This window comes from Podarcis gaigeae (assembly GCF_964106915.1).
Source record: "Podarcis gaigeae genome assembly, chromosome: 15".
NCBI lineage: Eukaryota > Metazoa > Chordata > Lepidosauria > Squamata > Lacertidae > Podarcis > Podarcis gaigeae.
Genome location: NC_139692.1, coordinates 32,369,418 through 32,397,397, shown reverse-complemented (window position 1 = coordinate 32,397,397; position 27,980 = coordinate 32,369,418). Strand labels below are relative to the sequence as shown.

Below are 27,980 nucleotides of genomic sequence, written 5' to 3'. Positions count from 1 at the left end.
CGAGATACCACTGTACAGCAATGGTTACTATGTGTGGAATTCTGCAGCTGGAGGGCTTCATTTTTATTTTATTTCATTACTGTTAAGTGTAAGGGACTAGTCCTCATGACTCCTAAGGTAGGGTTTGAAAAGGAGATGGGGCAGGGGAGTAGTTTAAACAAGACGCTTGCATCCAGTTTTTCTCCACGTAGAATTTCCAACACTCACAGTAAAATGTGAGGAAGAAATCACCAGTTTCCAAGTTCTGTGCAAAAGTATTTATTGTTTAGAGGTTATTATGCTCTCTGTTCCCAGCAGCGGAGCATTTATGGTTTAGATTCAAAACTTTGTCAGGCTCATGAGCCAAATAAGCCACACATAGCTCAGCTTTAGGACATTCATACAGATCAGCAAAGACAGCACAGGGGTAAGTCGGCTTTGCTTGAAGGCTGGGCCCGCTTTGATGTCAAAACCAACTTCCTAGCCCACAGGAGACCAGAGAAATTCAAAAAGGTGTCTGAATTCTCAGAAGCTGGAGAAACTGGGAAGGTCTGCCAGTAGCTGGGAAAGAGAAAAAAGCCTGGATTGCTGAGCCCTGCCCATGGGGATATGAATCTCACATTGGACAGAGATTTGATCTTCCATCTCCAATGTGGATCATATGTCTCCCTCTTATGGTCAACCTTGGCATAATCTTTATTCATTTGCTACACCGCAGTAAAAAATGGCAGCGGGCAATGAATGTGAGCTTTGTCCCAATGCAAACTTCCACTCCTCCATTCCTTTGTCACAGTGCTTAAAGTGGGAAAATCACTCCCAAACTACAACGCCCTTACCTTCCAAAATCTTAGGGATCAAAGTTATCTTTTGGCCTGATGGCGCTCCAGCAGTTACAAAAATTGATTGGAAAAGGGAATAAAGGGTTACACATCATGTCTGAACAGGGTGCCAAGGCCCTGAGGCTGCTTTTTGTTGACAAATCAGCACAGCCCCAAAATAGTGATTCAGATGGGGAGTTACCAAAAAACTTTGGTGACTCTGTGAGGATTCCAGCTCCGTAGCATTAAAACCAAGCAACCAAATAATGGTTATACAATTCAGCATCCTGAGAATCTCAAATTTCAGGGGTTGAAGTTCTTTTTGTAAGCAAGTCCTTATGGCTGTGAAAATACACTTCAAAGTATGTAGGCAAAGGCAGGCCATATTATCTCAGAAGGCTGAAAGGGTAGCTGAGTAAGACTTTACTTCTCCGTATAACTAGCATTGTAATAAAAATTATGCAGAATTATGGAGAACAACATTATGCAAACCTATTTGATTTGCATAACGCATGCAGGGTGTTAATTCCTGCTTTTACTGATGCAGGGGGTCTATTTTACTTCAGCTCCAAAGAACACAGAGCTGCCAGCAGCTTCTCTGTAGGTTGATGGCGCATTTCAAGCAGAGTGTTGGGATTTTAGTGGTCACGAGTGCCTCCTGTGGGAGAGAGTTCCACAATCCAACTATCTGCTGTGTGAAGGAGGACTTCCCTTGGCTGGAAGAGGAAGAAGAGCATCCCTCTATCCTTTTACTCCATGCACCATGCATCGTTTTAAACATCTTCCACCAAGTCCCCTCTCCTTTACTTGCCTTCCTGCCCTGAATTCAGAAGCCCAAAGGTTGTAGCCTTTTCTCATAGAAAACTCATTTCGGGCCCTTTTGACTGTTCTGGATGTCCTGCTATGCACACTTTAGTGCGCAGACTCATAGAGCTGAAAGGGACCTCAGAGGTCATCCAGCCTAACCTGCTTCCTGCCATGTGGGAGGCAATGGTGGCCTCCCTGAAAGGTCACCGTCTGGTGGAGGAGAGCCCACCGCTTCCCAAAGAGCAACACCATCCTGGATCCCTGGCATGGAAAGAGACCTCCTAAATGAATGCTGCCCTGCCTCTACATCTCCCTGCACAGAGAAGATGAGCAGATCATGGAGAAGTCTCAACTACAGCTCTTCGCCCTGCTCTGCAAACTTCTGCACACAGGAAGTGACCTTGGAGGGCATATAACACGAGAACATGCCGAATCAGGCTGACAGCCCATCTGGTCCAGCGTTCTGTTCTCGTAACGGCGAACTAGATAGCAAAGCAGGATTCGCACACAAGAGCACTCTTCCCTCTTATGGCTTCCAGCAACAGGTATTGGGAAATGTTGCTGCCTCAAACTGTGGAAGCAGAGCATAGTCAACGATTGCCCTCTCCTCAGATATTTTGTCTTTTAAGGCCATCCAAAGCAGGTGGACATCACTGCCTCCTCTGGGAGGGAGCTCCGGGGTTTAACTCAGTGCTGCGTGAAGACAGACTTCCTTGCTCAAATGCAGGATCTGCAATGCAGGAGGAAGATGCAGCGCCCCCTGCAGGTTGCCTCCCAGAGCAGGCAAGCCCACATTGCATGAAAGGCACCTCCAAGCCCCGCCTCCCCATCGGCAACCGCATATTGCAGAAGAAGGCAACCAGGGGAGAGTTAAAGTCACTGTCCTTTTATGCATTTCTTCTATACACGGGGAGAAGGTTTCGCTGCGTACATTCAGGCTGGGCTAAGCCCTTAGAAAGATACAAAACGGAGTAGAGAAACCTCCTCCCTGCAACCAGGCGATCCCAGAGACAGCATTATTGCTCAGAGAAAGGGGGGCAAGCGAGCTTAAGGCAACAGGGGCAACTGGCTGTAGCGGCGGCGACCCTCGAGAGGGCTGCCTGCAGTCCGAAGGTGCAGGAGCGGGCTCCATCCGACTGACGCGGGTGATCAGGATCTCAAGCAGTCTTCCGTGACCCCCTGAGCTGCCAGCTCGGCTAGCACATTGTCCAGGTAGTTGGGGTCTGGATAGCCGTGCCCCGAGGTGTTGGAGTCCATCTCTGTCTTGTGGTGGATCTCGTTCCACACCACGGTGTTGCTTTCTCCTGTTGTGCTGGACGTCCCAATGGTGAAGATCAGTCTCCTCCTCCAGGCCACCTTCAAGAGCTCCAAGACCTGGCAAGAGTGAGGGAGGGGGGTCACTCAAAACTGACTTGCTGATTCAATGGAGGCCATCTCTGCTGGTGACACTGTGTGGCCGTGAAGCCAAATCAGAGTGAGGGTGTTAAGCTTTGCCCTCACCCAGAACTAACTTGTTGGCGTAATGGAGGCCACTGCTGCATTGTTGTGAAGCCAAATCAGAGTGAGGGCACCCCTCCCCGTCTTGGCCATGGCAGTTTTGGATGGTAGATGGCAGTAGATGGCACCCTGCAACCATGTGGGCGAATGGACCTTGGTTGTAAGTCTGAACTGTCTCTATGAAGCTGGTGCCGTTTTGAGCTGAATTTGAGCAATGGGGAAGTTCTAATTTGGCTTTGTTCTGCATTCATCGAGAGGTGTTTGCCAGTCCTTACATCTCACCTCCTTTCTTAGCTGTCCCTGGTGTTGGAGGGGGTTTTGGCCAGGACAGTTACCAGTGTCCCCCACTGCATCTTACATTTATTATTACTACTACTATTAATAATAATATTTATATCCTGCCTTTTCCCTCATTCTGGGGCTCAATGGAACTTACACTAACTAAAACAAGGTACAGATAAAATACAAAAAGCTAAAACCATATAAAATATTATTGTTAAAAGTAATCAAACTTTTAACAGAATCTGAACAATATAAGAAGCAAATCTATTAAAATACAGGCAATAAAGAAGACATAAGCTTGTGCTCACCCCTCTCCTCTATTACAGCCTTCACCAACCTAATGCCCTCCAGGTGTTTTATAGAAAAGTTTTCAGCAGGCATTTAAAAATTAATACAGAAGGCCCCTGCTGAATCTCCAGTGGCGGTGAGTTCCACAGTACTGGGCTGACGACACTAAAGGCTCAGTTCCTTGTTGTTGTCAAATGAGCCTCACCTACTCAGGGAGCAGCCAGAGCTGCTCCTGCAGATAATCCCAGAGTTCGAGCTGGAATATAAGGGATCGGGAGAGTCCCTGAGGTACCCTGGACCTAAGTTGTTCCAGCTCCCAGCAGCCCTTGCTAGGGACGATGGGACTTGTAGTCCAAAACCCCTGGAGTGCATCAGGTTGTCTAAGGCTGACCTCCTAGCTCCTCTAACTGTTGAACGTTGACTGCCACAGGTAAGCGCAGGTGCTGACTCCATCATACCTTTCTTCCCTTTTCGTTATCTGGCAGGTAACAGTAGCGCGGGAAGCCCCTTGCGGAATATGGGCGGCCTGGGTTGGGGTGCTCCGGACCCTGCAAGAGAGACAAAGGTCACGCATGTGAAATCCAGTCATTGGCTGTACTGCCCACTTAGCTTCAGAGGTGGCTGCGGGAAGGGGGCAGTGCTGTGTAGGAACACGTCGGAAGGGTTGCTGGTTAAGTATCAGATGGGTACTTTGCACGCTGTCAGTCAGGCCTGTTGGCAGACCAACTCTGAGTTACAAAGATTTCTGCAAATGTGGCATGAAAGCTGGCAACATCAACCCCAATATGTGGGAATCCCTCACAGATGTCCACAGTGCTTGCAGGCAGTCAGGTTGTGCACCCATAGCAGTGACAAGACAAGGAATGGCCGCTGGGAGGAGCGCAGAGAGAAGAAACGCCATGGTACATCTGTAGCAGCATAACCGGATGCCTTCAACTGCACCAGCTGCAACAGGACATGTCTCTCCCATGTCGGTCTCTACAGCCACAGCAGGCGCTGCAACCTTGCAGTGGTTTGACTTCACCCCCAAAGCCACACTCCTCCATTGTCTCCCAAGACAGACGGATGCCAACATCAGGGGTAGCCAACATGCGAACCCTGGCGCTCCACCCCTGAGCTATGATTTCCCCTCTTCCTTAGCTGACGCCACTGCATAGCAGGGGGTTGGACTAGATGATCTGTGGGGTCCAACTCGTATGATTCCATTCTAACTTTCTCACCTGAATGCCCCTGTTAATGTGGTACATGATCTGTATCGAGCCACAGTCCTCATTCCCCGGGAGAGACTCGGAGAGTATGGCGACATCCATCTTCCCGTTGGGCTGGGTGCCTGTCTTCTCCCCGTAGATGGTCTTACAAGATGGGCACTGGAGGCTGCCGTCCTGGAAGGTAAAAAAACAGGTCAAAGAAAGGTTTAGAACCCCAAGAACCAGGGTGGGGAGCCTGAGCCCCAGGACCTTTTGAGGCAGGCTCCAGGTCACCTGCATCTCCCCGTTCCTTTAAAAGAAGTTTTGCTTATACTTACAGAGAACAACTCTGAAGCACAAAGGGTGGAGAAGATTGCAATCACTCACCTCCTTAAGTTCCCAGAAGCACCTATTCAATCCCACTCCGGCTGGAACAGTTTTTACATAGATTGGCATGCCTACTCTTCTTGAGCCCACAAATAAGGTCACCAGTGGCAGCCAGAAATTTAATTTTGATGGCCGGAAGGAAAGAGTTCTTTCTGCCATTGTTACAGCTGGCAACAGGAGGCAGAGAGCACCTCTTTCAAACTGGCACTGGGCACTTAGTATTTTAGAAATATGCCTCATGCTGAGTGAGACCAACAGCCCATCTAGCTCAGCATTGACTGACTGGCAGCAATGGCTCTCCAGGGTTTCAAGCAGGGAATTCGCCCAGCCCTACCATGGGAGATGGAACCTGGGACCTTTCGCATGCAAAACAGCTGCTTTGCGCCTAAGCCACTGCCCTTTCTTTTCACCCATTATCTTCTGGGAAAGCTGCTTGACAGGCATGCAATGTAGGAGGAGGATGTATTTGCTTTTTCTCTGCAATACAGGAAGGGAGGGGAGCCAAGTTTTGATGGCTACCAAGACCAGGCAAAAATCTTTGACTCCTGGGTGTGTGTAGTGGGAGGGAGTGGGGACTGCTCAGCAAGAAGATAGGTCACAGCAAAAAAAAGAAAGCCGTGTGCAACCACAGGAGTTTGGGGGGTGCAAGTCCTTGTACAAAGTCAGAGCTGCTTGACCATCTAGGTCACATTTGCCCCATGCATTTACAGCTCTGTGACAGCACTTTAAAGAGTCGTGGCTTTCCCAAGAATCCTAGGAGCTGTAGTTTGCTCAAGGTGCTGAGAGTTGTTAGGAGGATGTCTCTCCAAGGGCTACAAACCCCTTTTTCCCAGGGGGCTCTAGGGGATGGGTACATGCATATTTTGGATATTCTCTCTCTGTGTGTGAGAACCATTTGTTCCAGAAACAGAGAAGAACAGAGAAGTGGTTTCAAGAAGCAGCAGAAGGCTGAGATTGTTCTGTCTATGCAAGGACATTTTTTATGGGAACTGTTCTTTGGACACGCACATTATGACAGGAAGCACTGATAACAAAGGTTCTGCGTAACTTGATGTGAGTTTCTTGCTTGCGCCTTTTGGTGAGAGAAGCAGAGAGAGAGTGTCTTGGACTCTTGTTGGACTCTAAGCATGCCTTGACCACACCAGTGGTGAATGTCTGTATATATTTGCTACCAATATGCTTTTATGCCTGTCAAGTAAACCTCTACACTCGACTGAATCTATATGGCATCCATGATTGTTTATTGCCTGTTGTGTGTGCCTTCAACCCCAAAGATGTTTCCAAGGAAGGAGCTGCGTTGAGGTGTAACTCTGCTGAGTATGGATAATGGCACACAAGCACAGAAAAGTGATGCTGGACCCAATCCTTCTAAATCATCCATCAGTTTGATGGATGGTCCAACAGCAAATGCATCAGCTATATGCTAGTAGGCATATGATACTTTGTAGGGGCAGATTGGAGCAGGAAATTACCAAGACCACAGTAATAATACTTCATTTTAGTAGTCGGTTTCTTGCTAAAGGTGCTTCCTGTAGCCAAACAACCATTGCAGGAGGGCATTTAATAGCGAGTTAGAACATTTCACGGTTTTCTAAAATCGAAAGAGGGCGTTTCTAAAGTGTGAAGCCTCTTTTCCTCGCAAGGACCAACAATGCAGTCAATCAACCATTTCCAAGATTTTTGCACAGAAATTCATAATTGTGGGTGAAGATACTGATATATTAATGAGTTGTTCTGGGCTTTGTAAATTAATGAAAGAACCTCGAACCTGCGCTTGGTTATTTTTTGAGCTAAAATCCTTATGGAATATGTGTGCGTGTTAATGGAAATCTAGCTGGAGCATTCGCTGAAGCTGATGTAGCGGAGGAGCTGGCTGGAGAGTTGAGACTTCTGCCCCTATCCCTGGTCTTCAGTTTCCAGCAACCTTAAAGGTTTATGCCTTGCTGGAGCGCCAGCATCATCCCTGCTATAATGATTACCCTCAGCAGCAACTGCACACCATGCTGTTTAGGGAAAGGGTAGCTGCTTCTGCACATGAGCACATGCACCCGCCCCACCCACCAAGTACCTTATTGCCGCTCGTGTACATGGCCAGCACACAGAGGAGGTGGAAGGTGTGGGTGCACTTGGCCAGCCTCCCCACGCTCTCCGGTCTGATCGTCTTGCTCTCGCAGGCATCGCTGTAGCCCGAAGGGGCGCCTAGTTTTTCCATGCAGATGATGCAATCCTGGACAGAGAGAATCAGTATTTCAACTCAAGCAGAAGAGGAGGCTGAAGAGGAGCAGGGTCAAGAGGCAGAGTGGAGGCAGCCTGCTGAAAAAACCAGGAAGCCTCCCCCTCCTGCCGCAACCCGCTACCCTCCCACCTGGTCTCCCAGGACACGCAGAGAAATGAAGAGCCGAGGAGAGATTGGCTGTGTGCGCAATCTGTGACTGCTTGGCAAAGACCATGGAGAGGAGGAGGAGCCGTACAGAGCAGTGGGAAAGACCTTCAGTCCTCGCAACTGCTTTATTGGGGCAAGACCTACAGGGACAAGTTGCTGTGCTCACTGGGCCTGCGCTGCTTTGCTTTCTTTGAATAACTTCACGGACGCCGTGTTTGCTATCGCCGACCTAACGCCTGACTCCTGCTCCTGACAACTAACTTATATTGTGATGTCTCTGTAACTGATTTAGCAAAAATTAACAAATAAAGCTGCATTTCCCCTTCCATTCTCCCTCAACTTTAAGCAGGGGTTAGGAACCTCAGGCCTGGAGGCCAAATGCGGCCCTCCAAGCTTCTTCACCTGGCCCTTAGAACTCTCTCCAGGCCACAGCCCTCCCCAGCCCTGCTCTGTACCCGCCATCAGTGGCTTTGCCTGGCTGGAACATTTGCTTGAACTCCTGCCACTGGCTTGCCTGGATGGAGGAGAGAGAGAGAAGGGTGGGTGGGTGTAGAAACAAGCCTACTGTAGAAATTTGCATTCAGTGCATTCACTTTTGGCTCTGGCCCCACCCACCACCTGGAGGTTTGCCTCAGGCTGAAAGAGGTTCTCCACCCCTGGTTTCTAGGGAGGGCTCCATTCCTAGCTTGGAGGGGCTCCTGGGGCCATTCTTCAGCTCACCTCATCAGCAGGGGGTGAATTCAGCTCCTCCAAATACTTCTTCACCACCTCTTCAGGATTGCTGGAGCCACCTAGAGAGATAAAGAGAAGAGAGAAAGCACAGAGGGAGACATCAACCTAAGCTAAGACACAAATATGCTTGGAAGACAGCAGATGCAATAGGAGCAAGCGGCCCACAGGCAAGGCGACGGGCCAAGGAGGAAGGGTTAGAAAAGGTGCAAGAAGGTTAAATCCAGCAAAAGTAATTTCTGAGCAGTCACAGCCAGCGCTTCAATGCTACGTGCATAAGATCACAGAGCAGGGCGGAGTCGTTTCCACTGATGGACACAAGAGCTGGGTAGAGGCCATTCACACCATATGTCTGAAGTGTGATAAAATCACTTTAAACAATCATGGAAGCTGCAGTTTATTAAGGGCGCTGTTACGAGGCCCCTATTTCCCTCCCAGAGCTATGATTTCCACAGTTAGGTTAACGGTCAATCCCTCTTCCCAGGGAACTCTATGAATTGTAGGCTCTAGGTGCTTTCAGTGAACGTGGCCTTGGTCTCTCAACTTGCAACGGTGACAGAAGCTTTGCTCTGCTCCTGCAGTGGGTCTGTAAGGAAGGGTCCAATACCTGGGCAGAGGACCACCTGCCTAGAGAGACTTCTTAATACCATTCTACCGTTGTTCCCCTTGAAAGAAAAGGTAATCTCAAAATGCATTGAGATCCAGTCACTGGGAAAAAACATCTGTGCACCTACTGGAAGCCACAGTTGTCTACTGGGGAGAAGAGCACCTCTGTACATATGCAAAGTCCTCTCCCCTCATCCCAGAGAGCAGATGCAGCTGGACAGTGACATGCAACACTATCCTTAAACCAGGGGTGGCTCCCCAGATTTTGCTGGACTACAACTCCCCATTGACACTTGGGTCAGACTAGAGGGGTGATGAGAATGAAGACCCATAACAGCCAGGGGGCCACAGGTTCCCCACCTGCGCCTTAAGCTACTGGCGGGAGAGGTAAGCAGGTTGTCCACAAACTGCCCAGAGCTAAGGATCCAGAATACCACCTCCGAAAATGCAAAAATGTGGGTTTGCAGAGCAATGCAGAGAGAAAACATTAGGACAGTGGTTCTTTACAGTTCTGACCAGTCTAGAGTCTATAGCAAAGCCCCTTCCTCTCTTTGTACTTAAAGGTTTTACTGCTCTTACCACTTTCAAAGCTATTTCCTTTGGTCACATTTGTTTGTATTTATGATTCTGACTTTGCAAGTCACAAGAAAGCCAATTACTATAAACAGCTATTGATTTTCTTATAAATTAGTTACTGTACATCTGTGGCAGGCAAAGATTTGTGTATGTCTGATACGTACTGCTCTAAATTTCCTTCACCTGTATGCTGTCGTTGGCAAGACTGAGTAAAAATATTTTTCATGCACAATTCTTTGCGTCTTCTTCTTTAGCTACAATATTAGATCAGAGCATACATCTATTTCTGCATATATTTATTTTTTAACTAAATGTGTAATTAATTGCAACTGGCTTGAATGTTACTGTATTATTATCTTCCTTAGTGGGTTGTGCAAACTGCCCTACAGAATAATACTCTTTATAGCAGGCATAGGCAAACTCGGCCCTCCAGATGTTTTAGGACTACAGCTCCCATCACCCCTGACCACTGGTTTTGTTAGCTAGGGATGATAGGAGTTGTAGTCCAACAACAGCTGGAGAGCCAAGTTTGCCTATGCCTTTTTTATAGGGTAGGGTAAAAGGAACTGGGGATGAGTTTATGGAACCAAAAGGGCAGTGGCCCTAAGATGTCTGGAAACCTATCAGAAAGCAGTGGATGGGATTCAGCTAAGGAGTCACACCAGCGGAAGTGCTGCCCAATAGCTTTCCTTTCTGCAACAACACCCTCTGTGATCTCCACCCCCCACACCCAAAATTGCCTCTTGTGGGGTTGAGAAAAGCCCCAGAGTAGCAACACGGGGTGGGGATAATTCCTTCTGGCATGTTGAAATCATTGCCCTGTTAGAACGATCCCCCTAGTATATCTGTTTTGAAATGTGATGCTATTCTAGGCTGCAACAGAATTACAGTGTCCTGATCAAGGGAAGAAATTGTACCACTCTATTCCAAACTGGTAGGCCCACACCTAGAGTACTGTGGCACCACAATTTAAGAAAGATATTGACAAGCTGGAACGTGTGCAGAGGAGGGCAACTAAGATGATCAAGGGCTTGGAAACAGTGTCTTATGAGGAACGGTTGAATGAGTTGGGTATGTTTAGCCTGGAAAAGAAGAGACCCAAACCAATGGATTCAAGTTACAAGAAAGGAGATTCAGGCTAAACATCAGGAAGAACTTTCTGACAGCAAGAGCTGTTCAACAGCAGAACAGACTCCCTAGGAAGGTGGTGGACTCTCCCTCATGGGAGGTTTTTAAGCAGAGGTTGGATGGCCATCTGTCATGGATGCTTTAGCTGAGATTCCTGCATTGCGGGGGGTTGGACTAGATGACCTTGGGAACCGTTCCAACTCTAAGATTTTATGATTATTCAGTTGTTTTGCATTACAATACCCATTGACTGTGTGGCAGCCCAAAATATCTGGAAGGCACCAGCTGTTGGAGAAGGCTGAAAGCAAAGGGGCTGGGCAAAACAGGGATTTTGAAATTTCTTTTTAGGATGAGCCAGATGGAGGCAATAATGGTTCCAAATACCAGTTGCTGGAAACCACAGGAGGGGAGAGGGCTCTTGTGCTTGGATCCTGCTTGAGGGTTTCCCATAATGGGCATCTGGGTGGCCACTGTGCGAACAGGAGGCTGGACTAGATGGGCCATTGACCTGATCCAGCAGGCTCTTCTTACGTCCCTAAAGGGAAATGTGTCTCAGCATAACAAACACCATGGCAACAAATAGGAACTTGATTTATCATTAAGTGATCTGGGAATCTTTCTAAATGAGCGAATTAAGAGGAGCCGTGATGGATGAGCCCTAAGACTAAAGGACACAAACATTTTTAAGGGGGTCAGTATTATGCACATTAGCAAACCTGGGAAACCCAGCTGCAACTAAGGTATCACTGAGCTGCCGTTCAGCCCAAAACATTTTACTAATACCAGTTTAACCATCCGAGACTGTTTTGGTGTCAGCCACCAGAAGGTGAACCTCGGCTAATCCGATAAGCTGCAACAGGAGCCTCCGCTACTGTAAATATAGCCTCCTGTGTACCTTGGTTTCTAAGCACAGAAAGCCTGGAGACCACCCGACTTCCCTGTTTGGGAGCACAGAGGCAGCTTTAGAAAAGGTCATGCAGATTCTGGAGAGACTACAAAGCAGCAGCGTGTAGGCAAAGATCGCGTCAAGACCCTCTGCGGCAGAAAAGGGCCAGGCCATCCAAAGAGCGTCCAAAGCTATCCAATTTGCCAGAGAAGCCAGAAAGGAGGAAGGAAAGGAGAGCAGAATGCCGCAAGGAGGAGGTGGCAGCAGCCGGGAGGAGATCTCCCCCACAACCCGCCCCCCTGAGGAATCCAAGCAAGTGGGCTACCTTTGGCGATCTCTCTCCGCCTCCCCTCCTTAACTGAGCTGTGTTTTTTAGAGGCTCTAGGGGCTCTGGCGGGCTGAGGTGCCAGGCTGAGGTGCACAGGGAATCCAGGGACTGACATCAGAAAGGCCATCATGCCTACAGGGGGGCACGAGATCAGCATGCAAGGTGGGGAAGGGAGGGAAGGAGGAGCGAAAAGAAAATTTGCATCACACAATTTGCCAGGAAATAACACAAGGAAACCTTGATTTGAGAAACTGATTCGACCAATGTAAAAAGAAATCATAAAACAAGCACAAAAGGAAAAGGAGGTGATTCAGTATTGCAAGGGGGTGGGGATATAGATGGGTAAGAGAGAGACACCTAAAAACTCACTTTATCTCAAAAGGGTGGAATTTGGGGGTGGGGTGCAAGGAAGCGAGTCAAGCAGCAGACACGTTCACAGCTGCCAACTTCAAATGACCACATAAATCAAAGATGGGGCAATTGTAGCCCACAACATCTGGAGGGCCACAGCAGATCTGAGCAGTGGCCATGCTGGCTAGGGCAGATGGGAACTGGAAGTCCAAAATAAATGGAAGGCACAAGCTTGAGGAAGGTTAATTGGCATAGGAGAATTTTCCCAACTAACTTTTCCCCAGAAAAAGCACATTACTGGTGATGGGGAATGCAGGCTCCCAGCCTTGAGTTCAGCAAAGAGCAAAGCTTCCATTTTTACTTTAGAATGAACAATAGTTCCATGTGACATACAAGCTTGAGGGAAACTGTGGCTTGATCTAACAAACATTCACAAAAAACAACAAAAAACAAAGCACGATCAAGCTGGAGATTTAGAGGGTAGGGCATGCAAGGCTCGCTACAGTCCATTCTCAATCACTAAACCATGGTTTAGACCAGTCATCTGAACCAGACTATTACGTAATACGACAAGAAGTCACAAACACCCCACTGTTTTTCAAGGGATCCCTCCTAGGTTCAGCTGGTTGCTGAAAAGCCCTGAGCCAATGACACAGAACAGAATTTGTGTGTGGCAGAGGATTCTGTGGTGCTCCAAGTTCATGTGAGTCCTGAGGCCTACACTCACCATGGCGACCATATTAGGGGCTGCTGCAGTGCCTACTCAAGTCCCAAAGCGAGAAATGGGCAAGATATCATCCCAGCAGCTGCAAAGTGTTTCTGAGACATTGTAGAAGCAGCAAGACTCATTGCTGTTCCTAAGCACCCATGTTGGAGACCAGCCACCTGCTTTACAGAGTCAGGGAAGGATATGTGGTGAACAGATTTTGGAGAAAAAGAAGACCACACCCTGCTTTTTTTAAAAAAGGTGGGGGGATGCCAGGAGTGCATCCTCCATCTCCCATTTTATGACTTCCCTAGGTGTCCCCACACCCTCCTGGGCTTTTCTTCCTTGCACCTCATTGCAGTGAGACTGTGCCCAATTAAGGCAGATTCTCACAATGCACAGAGCCAGCCACAGGGGAAAGTAGTATGCATTTCAAAACATATAGCACGTGGAAGAGAAGTTGTGGACTGTAGCCTCCCATTAGATCGTCCAAGCATCTTATGGAATATATGGGGCAAGGGTACATCTTAGCTGTGAGTCCTGAAACACCTGCTCCCTGACTTGCAACCTAGCTGGGGAGGGTGAAATCCTGACTGACTGAAGCTACAAAAGCTGAGGCTGCCTAAGAGTCCACGGACTATCTTGGCTGCGAATCCTTCAGGCCCTGCTTCTCAGGATGCCTGCAGACTTTTGGCGCGGGTTATTGTTTAGGGTTTTTTGTTGTGGTTATGACTTAATTTTGGAGAGGCTTAACCTTGCTGTTATTAATAACAGTTTCTTGTATCTTTAATTTTAGATTTTATTATGACTTAGGTGCAGATTGTTTTTGTCTGCTTTTGTCTACTTTTGTTGTACTTTTGCAATTGTATACATCTTTTCATGTTGTGAGCCGCCTTAGGCATGATTTTAACTATGGAAAGGCGGTCTTCCCAATACCTCTGTCAGGGAAAGGGGACCAATGGTCTGAACTCCAGTAGCAGTAGCAGCCTCCGAGAAGCAGAAGGGGTGAGGGAAATCTGTATCAAGTATGAAAAGACAATCTATTGAGAATTCAGAAATCCTCATTTTGTGAATCTATTGAGAATTCAGAAATCCTCATTTTGTGAAGTGGACTTAGGGACATTCAGGAAGAAGCAGGCAGTATTGTTTACCCCAACAGGACACAGGTAACTGCTAAAAATAGGGAATCTGTGGCCCTCCAGAAGGTTCCTGGACTACAACACCCATCATTCCTGACTATTTGTCATACTGGCTGAGGCTGATGGGAGTTGAAGTCCCACACCATCAGTGAGGGCACCATTTTGTCTCTTTGCTATGCCACTGAACACCTCTAAGAGATATTGCAACAATTTTTTTTTGCATAATAGTTTCTGGGATCAATGAGCATCCAACTAACTTTTACTCAAGAGTTGAAGTTAATGGCCATGACTAACTTAGGTTGGTTAATTTCAATGGGTCTGCTCTGAGTAAAAGTTAGCTGACTACACTCCCAGGTTTTTGTCTACGTTTGGATGAAACCGGACACCATTTTGAATCAAGATGGCAGACTGAATCGCTCAAACCTGCATGGATTTTAACCACACTTTGCATGATGGGTCCTGAGATCAAGGAGCAGATTTTCGTCTGTGCCAACTGGATGCCATTTTGAATCAAGATGGTGGACTGAACCTTTCATAACTGCACCTTTTTTTGTTTCTTAGAATTCCCAAGCAGCACCGGGTATGAGGATGCCAGTTCCTTGTAAGCCCAGTTGCCAATGTAAGCCATGGGCGGTGGGGGGCAACAAAAATAAATAACAGGAGCCATTTACCTGCGAGAGCTCGGCTCACTTTGCTGTATCTGGACATGTTCACTGGTAGATTTGGGACACTGGGGAGAGAAGAGGACAATGTTATTGAATATTTTTAAAGTGGATAATTGTAGCAACCACAAGGAATAAGCAGGAGAATCAGACATACCTAGGGCTATACATGCTCTAGGCTAAAAATTGCATCTCTCTGCCTAGGCAATCCAGGTTTGGCCCCCTGAACAGCTGACTCCTACAGCCATGGATAAATCAAGCAAACAGTAGACATGGACACAGTTTATAGTTATTTTATCAGATGGGGGAAATGAGGCATACACAACCCCATCACCATCACTGCAAAACCTATTCAGCAGGATATATTATCAGTTTTCTGAGATTTCCACATGTACTGTCCAGTTTAAAACACTCACACACAAAACTTGCTTTTTTAGAAAAAGAAAACAGCCGATTCTCAGGAAGTTAAATTTCAAGCCCAATACCAGCTTCAAGATATACCAAGTTTTCTTACAACAACACCATCAAGTGCTGGGACAGCTCAGTTGGTAAAACATGAGACTTAATCTCAGGGTCATGGGTTCGAGCCCCATATTTGGCAAAAATTCCTATACTGCAGGAGGTTGGACTAGATTATCCTTTTGGTCCCTTACAACTCTACAGTTTTGATCTGATCCAGTATTTCCTGGCTTTGTATCTAGGCTGATTCATAAAACAAAACCTTCACAGTCAGATTAAAGACACCATCTGCAGCTCTAGGGGGGCTTTTTGCTATGCGCACAAAAATGAAAAGTTTCCAAATCTAACAAAAATAATAAATATTTTAATCTGCGGTGCTGACCAGCAAACAGCACAGCCCAAGAGCTGGATAGCAATGGCTGGCTGCTCAGATTTCCTTTAATCACATACATGGGAATATTCTGTTTGAAGGTGGGTTTTTGCGAGCTTCAAGTATGTGAGCCCGGACAGAAGTAATTACACACTTCTGACAGGAGGCTATTATGTGGAGGAAAGCTGCCCAGGGCTGTCTCCTGGTGCTGAAACAGGACCTTTCCACAGCTTAAGCTTCTACCTAATTCCCCAAACACCAGCATCACCTTCAAGGCCTGATCCCCACTTAGCACTGGCAAGTGAAAGAGGAAGTCTAAACACCTCATAAAGAGCAGAAGCAGCAGCACCAATACAGTGACCCTAACCTGAAGGCCAGTTCACACACGCAGGGTGAATCACTCAGATACTAAATACTTGCATCCGAAAGTGTGAACCCATGCCACCAAGAGAGCTTAAGAGCATGTTGCAGTCAACATGGCTTACCCAAATGCCTGACAGCCGGTAAGATTGTGTCCTGAAGGAAAGAGTCACTGGAACGTAGGAAGCTGCCTGATATCAGCTCAGACGATTTAACCCTGCATTTTCTACAAGAGGGGTGAGGAGCCTTTTTTTAAACTTAATGGCTGCATACCCTTCTGAACAAGCTTCCGAGGGCCACATACCAGTGCTGGATGAGGCCAGAGGCAAAAGTGTGTGGAACAATGAATGTGATTTTTATATTTGTACAGGAAGCTGGTTTCTTCACACTCAGGTACCCCAGCAGGCAAGAGAGAGACACGATCAGAGTTTAAAGCTACATTTCAATCAGGCAGAAACCCTCAAGGAGGATGTGAAGCTGGGCCGGTGAGAGTTGTGGCCTTGGGAGTAATAAGGGCCAGTTAGAGGGGACAGGGTATGGAGTACATTTGGCCCCTGGGAGAGAGGTTCCCCACCCCTGGGCTGAAAGAGAGTCCACTAACTATCAACAATTTTATTTTATTTTTTCACTGTGCTGAAGTTGCATCTCTTTTCCAACAAATATTTGATTAGGAGATTGACATTATTTCAGCTGCAGGCTTCAGAGGCTCTTGTACAGCAGATAAACATCACCATACAAGAGAGAGGGGGGAACCATCAGCAGTTCACATTGATTGGCAGTGGCACTCAGTCTCAGGCAGAAGGAATATTTTCCATCTCCTGCTACCTGAATCCAGTGTGCAGAAGCAGAGACAAAGGAAAACCCCATGTTGGGGATCATTAGGAAAGGGCCTGACACCTTCCACACCTTGCCGATATCATAATGCCTGTGGCACGACCACACATGGAATACCTGCTGACGCTTCTCAGAAAGTTTATTTGTGAGCTGGAAAAGGTGCAGAATAAGGGCAGTCAAAACCATCAGGCAGGTGGAACAACTCCCCCACCAGGAAAGGCTATAACATTTCAGGTCTTTTTCGTTCAGAAAAAAGGTGAGTTGGGGTGGAGGGGAGACTGTGATATACAGAAATTGTGCATGGCTTGTGATAAATTTGCTATCTCTATAAAAGCTGCACGTAAGCAGAACACCCTATTGATCAGCTCAGAAGAGTCTGGCTGATGGGGTCTTCTCCAATGCAACTGCCTCATCCTAATAAACAGAGCCTTAAACATACTTTTAACCTAATCACAGTGACAACTTGCTCCCCCCCCCCCTTACAGGATCCATGCTTTTCTCGCCCTCTCTCATAATATGAGAACTTAGGGACATCCAATGAAGGGTGGAAGATTCAGGACAAAAGGAAGTCCTAATTCAGACAACACATAGCTAAAGTACGGAATTTAATACCAGAAAACATAGTGACTGTCTAACCTGGTTGGATTTAAAAGGCGAACACACAATTTTGCGCAGGACAAAGCTATTGGTGGGTTGTGAAGCAGAGTGGGAGAGGGGGGTGGCCTGGGGGAGAGTCCCAAGGCTGAGATACAGAGTTTAGAGGGTTAGATTTGGCCTGCAGGCCTGATGCTCCCCACCCTTGGCTTAGAAAGGATGTTAACAACTCAAGAGTAGATCAACAAACATAGCTCACCTGACTCCTTTTGACGTGGTGTTTGCTGGGCTTGGCCCAGCGACGGCTCCAGACTGCGGTGCTGCCCCGGCACTGTGTACATTCAGCCTTGGCATCGACCGTGCTCCGGACAGGGCTGGCTTGTTATAAGGCACAAAGCCCACCAGAGAGGAACTGAGCCCCGCTGTCCTGCCAGCCCCCAGATTCCCAGCAGAGGGTCTGGGGGCAGTTCCGGCGGAGGGTCCAGGGAGGTTCACCATGGAGTGCCGAAACCGTGATGTAATGGGGCCGGTCCCACTGTTCAACAAACACTGCTGGCATGTGCATGAGGGTCCTGCATGAGGAGGCCCCGTCACTGTGGTGACTGGGTAGGGAGAATCCACCCGCCTCCGGATCCTCCGCTGGTAGCCCGTGGCCTTGTTGGTCTGGGTCTGCGAGATGAAATCGATGCTGTACTTGTAGCCAAAGAGCCCAAGATCTGCCTGGGGAGTGCTGACCGTGAAGGCTTGCTCCAGGTAGATGCAGACGGTCATCTCATAGGGGAACCAGCCGCCATCATCGTTCTGCCACTCCCAGACGACTCCCTGCCCAGGGGCTGAATCCAACTGGAAAACGTGTCTGCGCACACAGCGCATGGTCCCTGCAAGGAGAGAAAAGGGGTACCAGCAATTTGTAAGATGAGGAACAATGGTAAGGAAAAAGCCTTGCATCTTTCAACAGAGGTCCAGGCCCCAGTTGCTAAGGAAAACACTTGATCTTAATGATCTGGAGTATTTTGGTATCCCAAGGCTTGGCAAATCGCCCAGTCCTCAGGGCTACACCCTTCAATGACTATGCTTTGCTCCAACCTTGAGTGCTCTTGTCAGGCTGGAATGGGTTCTTGGGCTCTGATGCATTGTCCTGTGTATTTGGACACGGGACTAACAGTCCCGTTGTTTCTGTGCCTTAAGGCTCTTCTCCTTCAGTTGACTGACTGAGACATAACCAGCTAAATTCTTCAGCTCATAACAGAAGTCTCCCTGAACACGCTGTTCCTGCAAGACAGGAACAGAGAATGTGGTGGACTCTAAGTGTTGTAGGGTTACAGCTCTCATCTTCTCTGCTCGCCACAGCTCTCATCCTTCTCTGCTGGCCATGCAGGCTGGTGCTGATAGGAGTTGGGAGTCCAACAATGCCACTTTGGCTAACCCTACTGTGAAGAGGAAAGGGATCCTGGGGCCAAAGGAACATTCCTTCTCCTCCTCCAGGTTGGAGACACCTGTAACTCTTAATCTAAATAACAGAGAACAGAAGACCCAACACTGACCTGCATTCTTCTTCAGCTCCTCTATTATTTAATGTATTTCTATCCTGCCTTTCTCCCAAGTAGGGATTCAAGGCAGCTTGCAACATTTAAAAACATCATTATGAAATACAGAAGAATAAAACCAACCTAGTTGAAAACAATAGTCAAAATATATCACAGCACATTTAGAGCCAGCAGTTAACACTGGGTTTGCCCTGACAGCAGCCCAGTGGTAAGCATGGTCTGCACCTCAGTTTCCAAAGGCCCATCTGAACAGGAAGGTCTTGGCCTACTGGTGGTAGGGTAACAAAGAGGAACCCAGTCTGACCTCTCTTGGGAGGGTATTTCACAACCTGGGAGCAACCACAAAAAAAGGCTTTCTCCTGTGGACCTGCTGTACCTCTGATGTTGATGGGACAGTGAAGGTGCTTACCTGAGGATCTTAGCACCCAAGTAGGTTCACATATGGAGATGGGACCTTTCAGGCAGCCTGGGCCCAAGTCACAAATGTCCTCTAAATGCTCCTGGACTCCAACTCCCACCAGCCTCAGCCAACATGGCCAGGGATCATGGGAGCTGTAGTCCAGCAGCAACCAGAGAGTGTTTGCTACCCCTACATCTGCTAAGCTGTCCACTGCCGACAGCTGAAGCACCACACTCCTGCGGCCTGACTTTGCATCTGTTGCTCCCTTCTACAAAGATGTTCAGAAACTCAGGAAGGAAGATTTCCTGCCATTCTCTCTGGCTTCTGATGAACAGCCCAGATTGCCTGGGTTTTTTTACATTGCAATTACAAAGTTTTGTGGATAGGCATTTCCTGCTAGGTTTCCTGCCCACCCCCCAATTTTGTGTGTGTGTGTGTGTACGTACACACACACACACACACACACACACACATTGTTTGTCCTACTCTAAGTAGGCAATTGGTGCATCTTGGTAACTTTAAGCCATCCATTTTAATGGGTTTACTTCGAGTATGACTTTGTTGGATATTACCCACTAGGGCTGGGCGATATATTGATACATCATCCAAAACCGTTTTGAAGTCTGTATTGTGATAACGGTTTCAAAATTTTAGATCTGGCCAATATATTGCAAATCATGACGTGTATCTGTATCTGTGTGTGTGTGATGCAAAAATCACGATGAGGGAAAAACTGTGAAGCCAGCCAATGCCTCTACACAGCTCAATCCTTATTTCAGCCATCATGATAGATCAATATATTGTGATGTTTATCTGGTGATATATCACAATGTTGCAAACCAGATATTGCACAGCCCTACAGTATTCGCCTCTACATAATCTCGTCCAGCCCTAGTCTAATCCTCTTTTAAAGCAATCTAGATTTGTGACCATCACTGCCTCCAGTGGGAGCAAGTTCCATAGTTTAACTCAGTGCTGTGTGACCAAGTCCTTCCTTCTATCTGTCCTGAATCTTCCAATATCCAGCTTCATCGGATGTCCATAAGTTCTAGTGTTATCAGAAGGGCCACTGCTAAGTCACGCCCAGGCCAGCTAGCACAGCCGCTTTCCTACCTGTATCTTGCCGAAACTGCGTGAGATTCGGTATGTCGATGATGTAAGGTGCTAGTGTGGAATCCGCTTGCCCCAAAGGAATGCTGCCGTTGGCAGGCCAGGAGGGCAGCGACTGCCTCCCTTTTGCCATGAGAGCCTGGAAGGACTGCTCGATGTAGCTGCACACGCCGCTTGGGTACGGCCTCCACCTGCCAAACTCATCCTGCCACTCCCATACAGCAACTCCTGGATCTGGCAGGGACGGGGGAGGCCCGGCGGAGGTACCTGGCAAAGTTGCCATCTTCAATGGGCTTTTTGCCCTTCCTCCAAAAAAAAGTGGGGGGAATATGAAAGGTTCGGGATGGTGTCAAGTCAGAATTCAATTTTTCATCTTTGGCAACAGCAGCTTGTCACATCTGCAAGTTAAAAGAGGGGAAATGTTAGGCTTGAGTCTCTGTGTTATTACTCAAGGTTCAAACAAGTGAGTGCCAAACAAATACAGTATACATGGTAATATCACCCTCCACCAATACAATGGTATGAGCAAGAACAGAAGGACTTCAGCTAAGTGGTTAGAGCATTTGCTTTGCATGCAGAAGGTCCCAGGACTCAATCTACGGTAGGGCTGGGAACATCCACTGCTTGAAACCCTGGAAAGTCAATGTTAGTCAGTGTAGACAATTCTGAGCAAGATGGACCCAATGATCTGACTTCCTATGTTCCTAAAAAGAATGATGAATGAGGGGCAAGTTTTCTTCTTCTTTATTTCATATTTCCTACTGCATTCTTATTTTAACTTCATAATAGACTCTTGAATTAAAATAAAAATGAGTGGAAGGTTAGAGCTGAGCTGAATCAGCGCAACTCTGCCCATTTTCAGTTTCACTGGCACTCAATTTGTCCCATCTTGTTTGGTGTTTATGCACAAAAACATCTGCATTTAAATTATAAATTCCTTTTTATGCACACTCTGCATGGAATGTACCCATTTTTTTACACCCCCCCCCCCCGTAAAATACTTTTATAAATACAAATACACACAGTGGTACCTCGTGTTGCGTAACCTCCAGGTCATGGAAACTTCGGGTTATGGCCTCGGGAGACCCGGAAGCATGCGTAGAAGAGCTCTGTGCGCGTGCGCAGGAGCGCTCTACCGGGCCACGAACATGCGCAGAAGCGGCATCTCTAGTTACAGATTTTTCGGGGTGCACACGGCACCCCAAAATGAATTAACTCCGTAACTAGAGGTACCACTGTATTGTGCATATGTTGCATGGACCGAAATTGCACTGCAAAGATCGATACAAATCCACACTATGTTCCAATCCACCACTGCACCACTGTGGAAAGCAGACAGAATGAATTCGTCCTCTGTCCCTATGGGAAGATCAAGTAACAGCACAAAGCAGGTAATTAAAAAACAAAGAAACCCCAAACAACTAGAATTGTTCTGGTCTGTTTGGTTTATGCAGGAGCCTGGGAACATGGCTTCATGTGGGTGAAGCCTCTGGCTGCTGGTGGGAACAAGTAGTTTTGACAGCTGCTACAAGCACACAGGCAAAGCCTCCTTCTGCCCTTTCCAACTGCTGCCCAAGAACCCTGTCTCTGACAGCATCAGCCCTGCATGGCACTCGGAAAGGAGGTAGGAACAAGGAAGAAGCAGGTCAAATAACCAGGGTTTTTTTTTCCACCCAGGAAAGAATCTAGGACAAGCTCAGAAAGAAAGCTTTCCCTTTCAAAGCAGAGAGGCTCCACAAAAGAACTGCTTCCTTTTCCTGGGGCTGTTGGGAGGGCAAAGAGGAAAGATCAGTTGTACTGGGCCCAGCATGTGTGGACAAAGAGGGGGTGGTGGTGGTATCTTTCTAACCAATGGCACAAAGGCTTTCATGCAGGCTGATTTTATAAGATCTGAAGGTTTCGGTTTTATTCTTGTATCCGTTTTGCTTTCACTGTTCCTCAAGGAAACAGGAGAGCTGTGGAGCCTGTTCCAAAAGCTTTGCAGGAAAAAAGCTATGAGCCAGAAAACGGCCCACAAGGTCATAGCTGGTGAAATACACGAGACCATGAACTCTGGTCCCCAGTCCAAAGCTGACAGCACATGCACTCCCTTTCAAGCTGGATGCATTGAACTCAAATGTGAACAAATGACACCAGGGAGGGAGGAAAGAGGTCACCAAAGCTTTTGCTGTGTGCTGTAAAGAGTGGAAGAAACTGTTTTCAAGTCAAAACACAGAGTTTTCTCCCCTCAGAAAATACTTTGCTTCGAAACTCAGCATACAAGCAAAGTATAACCAGCTTACATAGAATGCTACTGCTGAGTAACCCAGGTTTGTAGGTCAATTGAGAGTCAAGCTGGAGGGCTAAAAAAAAAAAATGGCACCCTGATGCCCCTTATTGGTGGCACGTTTACAAAGCAATAAAAGGAAAGACCCCTGCCTCAAGGAGGCTGTAGTTTAAAGTACAGTGGTACCTTGGGTTACATACGCTTCAGGTTACATACTCTGCTAACCCAGAAATAGTACCTCGGGTTAAGAACTTTGCTTCAGGGTGAGAACAGAAATCGCGTGGCCGCAATGTGGCAGGCCCCATTAGCTAAAGTGTTGCTTCAGGTTAAGAACAGTTTCAGGTTAAGAACGGACCTCTGGAATGAATTAAGTACGTAACCAGAGATACCACTATATATCTAAAATGTACTCGGGAATTTTGCTTTTGCTTCATCATTTGCTGCTACAACTACACAGTGCACTCCTGCCTCAAGAGAAGGGATGGTGTCCCAAACTGCAAGCACCAAGTGGGGCTTGTGGGAGTAATCTGGTGCAGGGATACCAAAGGAGGATCTTAAAAACACTAAAGCGGCCAGATTACAAGAGGATCTGTCCTGGAGTGTCAACACAAGGGGGCTTGTGAAGAAGGCACAGCAGAGACTGTACTTTTTGAGAATTCTAAGGAAAAACCATCTTCCGCAGAAACTGCTGCTTGCCTTCTATCACTGTGCCATTGAGAGCGTGCTCACTTATGGCTTATGTGTGTGGTACGGAAGCTGTACTACCCAGGACAGGATGGGGTTGTGCAGAGTTGTTAAGGCAGCAGAGAGCATTGTTGGCTGCCCACTCTCCACCTTAGAGCAGATTTCTGCCACAAGGTGCCATAGGAAGGCACTGGACATAGTAAAAGATCCATCGCATCCTGGTCACTGTCTCTTCGAGCTCCTGCCGTCGGGACGGAGATACAGGACGATGAAGACAAGAACGAGCCGTCTTAAGAACAGCTTCTTCTCCAGAGCGATCTCGGCCCTGAATGGGAAGCCTGGACTTTGATGTCATCTAATCTTCCTTGCTGTATTATACTGTATTGTTTTAATTAGTGTTTTTATAGTTGTTTTGATTTTGTGTGGAGTGCCCTACCTGGGTGGATGGAGCAGCCAAGTAATTTCGTTGTCCCCGAGAGGGGGCAATGACAATAAAGATGTTGTTGTTGTTGTTGTTGTTGTTGTTGTTGTTACTATTATTATTATTCCAGTGCTTTATTAAAGAAAGGTGTAAACTTGCAACATGGAGTAAAGAGTCCTGCTGCCTTTACAGTCACTGGGCGAACACAGCAGCAACAAGCAGTCGCCATGACTTGTCCACAAGCAGGTAAACATGTATACATTACTTATAAAAGAAGCTGCATATGTCAGCTTGGCCAGAATCTCCCATCAATCCACCTGACCCTTGAAGGCATTGGTGGCAACTATCCAAGGCTCGCAGATAACTCCCCTCTCTAGGCCCAGAGCCAGGATCCCAGGGCCCACAGAAAAACATAGCACCAAAACAAGCCAATGAGCAGATATCCAAGCAAGTGAACATACATATGTGAGCGCATTCTTGCAACAACTACCAATTAGTTTCAAAGTTATTTTGACTATCAAGATGGCCTTGAGGGCCTTCCGAGAACAGTCTCATCTTCGGTTCAACATAGATGGGGAACTTGTGGCCTTCCAGACATTGCAGTACAACTCCCCTTCACCCCTGATTGTTGGTCACGCTAGCTGGGACTGATGGAAACTGGAGGTCAACAACATCCAAAGGGCCACAGATTAGCCCACCCCAGCTATGGAGGGTTTAAACGTGACCAGCTCTAGTTTGCTGCTGAACACTTTCAAGCACTCGAGAACCTTGGCCATTTCACATTTCTGATGCATGCTTCCACTTACTGGTATTTACATATGATTTTGCCTAAGGGTTCAAAATAACAGTCTTCCAGTATTTTTATTATTTTTAATTAGGCTGGTTGTCTGTTTTGGAAAGGGTTGAACTCTCCCTTAATGGGGCTGCCCTTGGAAGGAAACTTCAGCTGGTCTAAAATGCTGCAGCCACATTACTGGTTGGGATTGCATTTAGATCTCGTATAACCCCTGTTCTAAAACAACTGCAATGGCTACCTGTGCATTTCCAGGCCCAATTCAAGGTGCTCACAGTAGTTTTTAAATCCCTAAATGACTTAGGCCCCAAATAACTGAAAGACTACCGCGTTCCCTACAGACCCTCTCAGTTGCTAAGATGGGCAGAAGGAGCCCCTTAGTAGTTCTGCAGAAGCTTAGAGTGGGGGTGGCAGCACCTAAATTGTGTGACTCCTTCTCCACACAGGTGCATCTGGCACTTTCATTCAGCAGTTTCTGGAAAATGTTGAAGATGCACCTCACTAACCCTGGCTTAAGACACCTGAGCTATGTGTTTTCAGGACCCACCTGTGTAAGTCGCTTTAAATTATTTTTAATACTGTGCTGTGTTCGGATGTTGTAACCCACTCTGAGAAACTTAGAGTACTGTGATTATTTTGTCGCTCTTCATAGCAACCCTGGCAAGAGAACGAAGAGGGTCCACCCATTCACAGACAAATTGCGGAAGCCACTTCCAGCAACACTGTAGAGATGTGGAAGAAAATGAAGTCCAGAAACATGCAAATATTCCACTAAGGCCTGTGGTGTTGGGGTGGGTATTAAACGTAGGGGAAGCAGTTCCACAAGCCTTCCTGGCAACATGGAATGACTACCCAATGTAAGTAAATGGAGCCGAGAATGACACACAAGAGGTGCTGAGAAACAGCTGGATGACATCTATCCCCTCTGCTCTCACGTATACACACAAAGTTATTACTCATCCTTCCCCAATTAGATTAGCTGACATATGAATGATAAAGGAAGGGAGAGGAATTTCCCACCATTAAATTTCCAGCATGGGGAATAGCTGTCTAGGACCATAAAGTTAGGTACCAAGTCAGCCAAACAGCAAGCCACCCCAGAGGCAGGCCTGTTTACTCGAAGGGTGATAGATTCTTGCAGCTCAGACCCCTCAAATGAAAAGTGGCTAGACCTCAGATGCCTGGTGACCTCTGTCAAGAAAAGGCAACCCTGCTAAGACAGTAAGAAACACACCGCTGGATCGGACCAAAAACCTACCTAGCCTAGCATCCTGATTCCAACCAACAGCCAATGGAATGCCTCCTGGAAGCTTGGCGAAGTTGAGAAACCTTCCCCAGCAGAAGGGACTTAGGGGTATACCTTTCTTATATAAGGAGGACTCCTCACACACAAACATATATACCCACACCCTTAGGGGAGGGACTTACGTCACAATGCACAATTTTGCCAACAGCTCTGATCACTCAGCAGCCCCCCTTTCTTGGGAGGGGAAACCACAACACCCCAAAATACCCATCCCACACTCACACAGCTTTCCTGTAGAAAAAAAGTTGCACCATAGCATGCGTGCCTTAGCACAAGCACACAAAACCTCCCCCAAGAGAAGCCTGAATCCTTAAAGGAACGCTACCTTGCCCAGGGGACCATTAAAGCACCCCTAAAACAAGTCCACCATTTTCTAGGCAGGTGACTATAGCAATGTGTGGTGTATTAAAGGCAGTCAATGTGCTGTCGGACTCCCATCTCCATTGGCCCTGGACAGCATGGTCAACAGTAACAGATGATTGGAGCTGGATGTCTAACATCTAGAGGCCACCACTTGGTTACCCCCCTCCTCCCCATAGAGTTCTGGCCTATGACCAGGCAGTCCTGGGTTCAAATTCTTAAGTCAGCCTTGAAGCCCACTGGGTATCGCTGGGTCACACATCATTATTATTACAATTATACCCCACCTTGCCTGCAAGGAGCTCAAGGTGGTCCACATGGTTTCCCATCCCACTTTACTGTAATTGTCACAGCAGTGCTATTTTTCTAGAAAAAGAGGTGCCGGAAATCACCATGGACGCCTCCCTTGTTCTCTTATAATGGCAATGGCGTCCACCTGAGAGGTGCCAGAACTGAGTTCCTGTGAGTTCCAGCTGGGGGGGGGGGGAGAATAGCCCTGTTAGGTAGGTTAGGCTAAGAGGCAGCAAATGGCCCTTAAGGTCACCCAGTGAGCTTCATCGCTAAATGGAGATTTGAAACCAGGTCCTAGTCCATGGGTAGGCAAACTAAGGCCTGGGGGCTGGATCTGGCCCAATCACCTTCTAAATCTGTCCTGCGGACAGTCCGGGAATCAGCGTGTTTTTACATGAGTAGAATGGTCCTTTTATTTAAAATGCATCTATGGGTTATTTGTTGGGCATAGGAATTCATTCATTTCCCCGCCCCCCAAAATATAGTCCAGCCCCCCACAAGGACAGTGGACTGGACCCCTGCTGAAAAAGCTTGCTGGCCCCTGTCAGACACTTTAACCACACAGGGCTGATCTCCCTTGCACGATGGTTTCATGGGGCAAGGGGACAGAAGAAGTGAAACTTCCTCTGCTTACCTTATGTTCCTCCTTCAAGTAAGGGCAGGGTTTATTAAAAATACAATATACAATAAATGAATAAACCACAACCTACAGGTTTTGAGAGTCGTCCTTGGGCTAGAAGGAGTGGCGAGAGAAGACTAAGAGGTCTTCACTCAGCGAAGGAAAGAAAGAAATCACAGTGGGTGGGTGGCCTTGGGCAAGTACTTGGCTGCTTAGTAACTCTCTCCGTCTCTGAAGTCTTAATTTACCTCACCGGGCGGGGGGGGGGGGGCTGCGAGGGTAAAATGGACAGGAGAGGAAAGAGAAAACAAGAGACCACAAACACCAACGGCCCCACCCCGAGTTTCTGGGAGGAAATGAAAGATGTCACGTTATTAAAGGGCCGCTCCCAATTTTCTCAGAAACTCCACTTACCAAAAAACCCCCACCATTTATTTTTAATTTTTTTTAAACCCTGAAAAGCACTGCAGGAGACTGAAAGGCACGAGGGGTCGTAGACCCCCTAAAATGCCCCCCTCAGCCCTTCAACCCACTTCCCTCAGACCCGCAACACTTCGAAAAACCCCTTCCCCCAAAAAACAACAACTCCCCAAGCCCCCCAGACCTCTCAGCCCCCAAAAGTCTTCAACCCCTCCCCAAACCGCCCCACCTCCCGCCGTGTGAGTGGGACTGAGCCGCCTCGCCCTCCCAGCCCCTCACCGGAGGCCGCTGCCAGGAAGCTCCTCGTTGCCGCTGCTCCTGCCGCCGCTGCTATTTCTGCCGTTGCTTCCTCTCGGCCACCTCCGCCTCAGCCAGAGTGAGTAAGCACGCATGCGCCGCCGCTATCG

At 47.5% G+C, this 27,980-nt stretch overlaps 1 protein-coding gene and 1 long non-coding RNA gene across 3 annotated transcripts; both read right to left on the bottom strand.

The window, feature by feature from the left end:
* Nucleotides 1–242: 242 nt before the first annotated feature.
* On the bottom strand, nucleotides 243–27,980 carry DTX2 (deltex E3 ubiquitin ligase 2). Of its 2 annotated transcripts, XM_083714559.1 has the most exons (10): nucleotides 27,853–27,980; nucleotides 20,417–20,811; nucleotides 17,616–18,234; nucleotides 14,749–14,807; nucleotides 11,879–12,013; nucleotides 8,349–8,419; nucleotides 7,314–7,472; nucleotides 4,892–5,053; nucleotides 4,130–4,219; nucleotides 243–2,978 (listed from the first exon to the last, which is right to left on the bottom strand). In XM_083714559.1, the coding sequence occupies exons 2-10, from the start codon at nucleotides 20,694–20,696 to the stop codon at nucleotides 2,754–2,756; spliced, it is 1,800 nt and encodes a 599-aa protein (XP_083570685.1). In that variant the 5' UTR covers nucleotides 20,697–20,811; nucleotides 27,853–27,980; the 3' UTR covers nucleotides 243–2,753. The 2 variants fall into 2 exon arrangements, with proteins under 2 accessions (XP_083570685.1, XP_083570686.1); XM_083714560.1 differs by lacking the exon at nucleotides 11,879–12,013.
* Nucleotides 13,196–14,742, bottom strand: LOC310832775. The gene is made up of 2 exons (XR_014558429.1): nucleotides 14,052–14,742; nucleotides 13,196–14,012 (listed from the first exon to the last, which is right to left on the bottom strand). It is a non-coding gene; the product is annotated as an uncharacterized lncRNA (long non-coding RNA).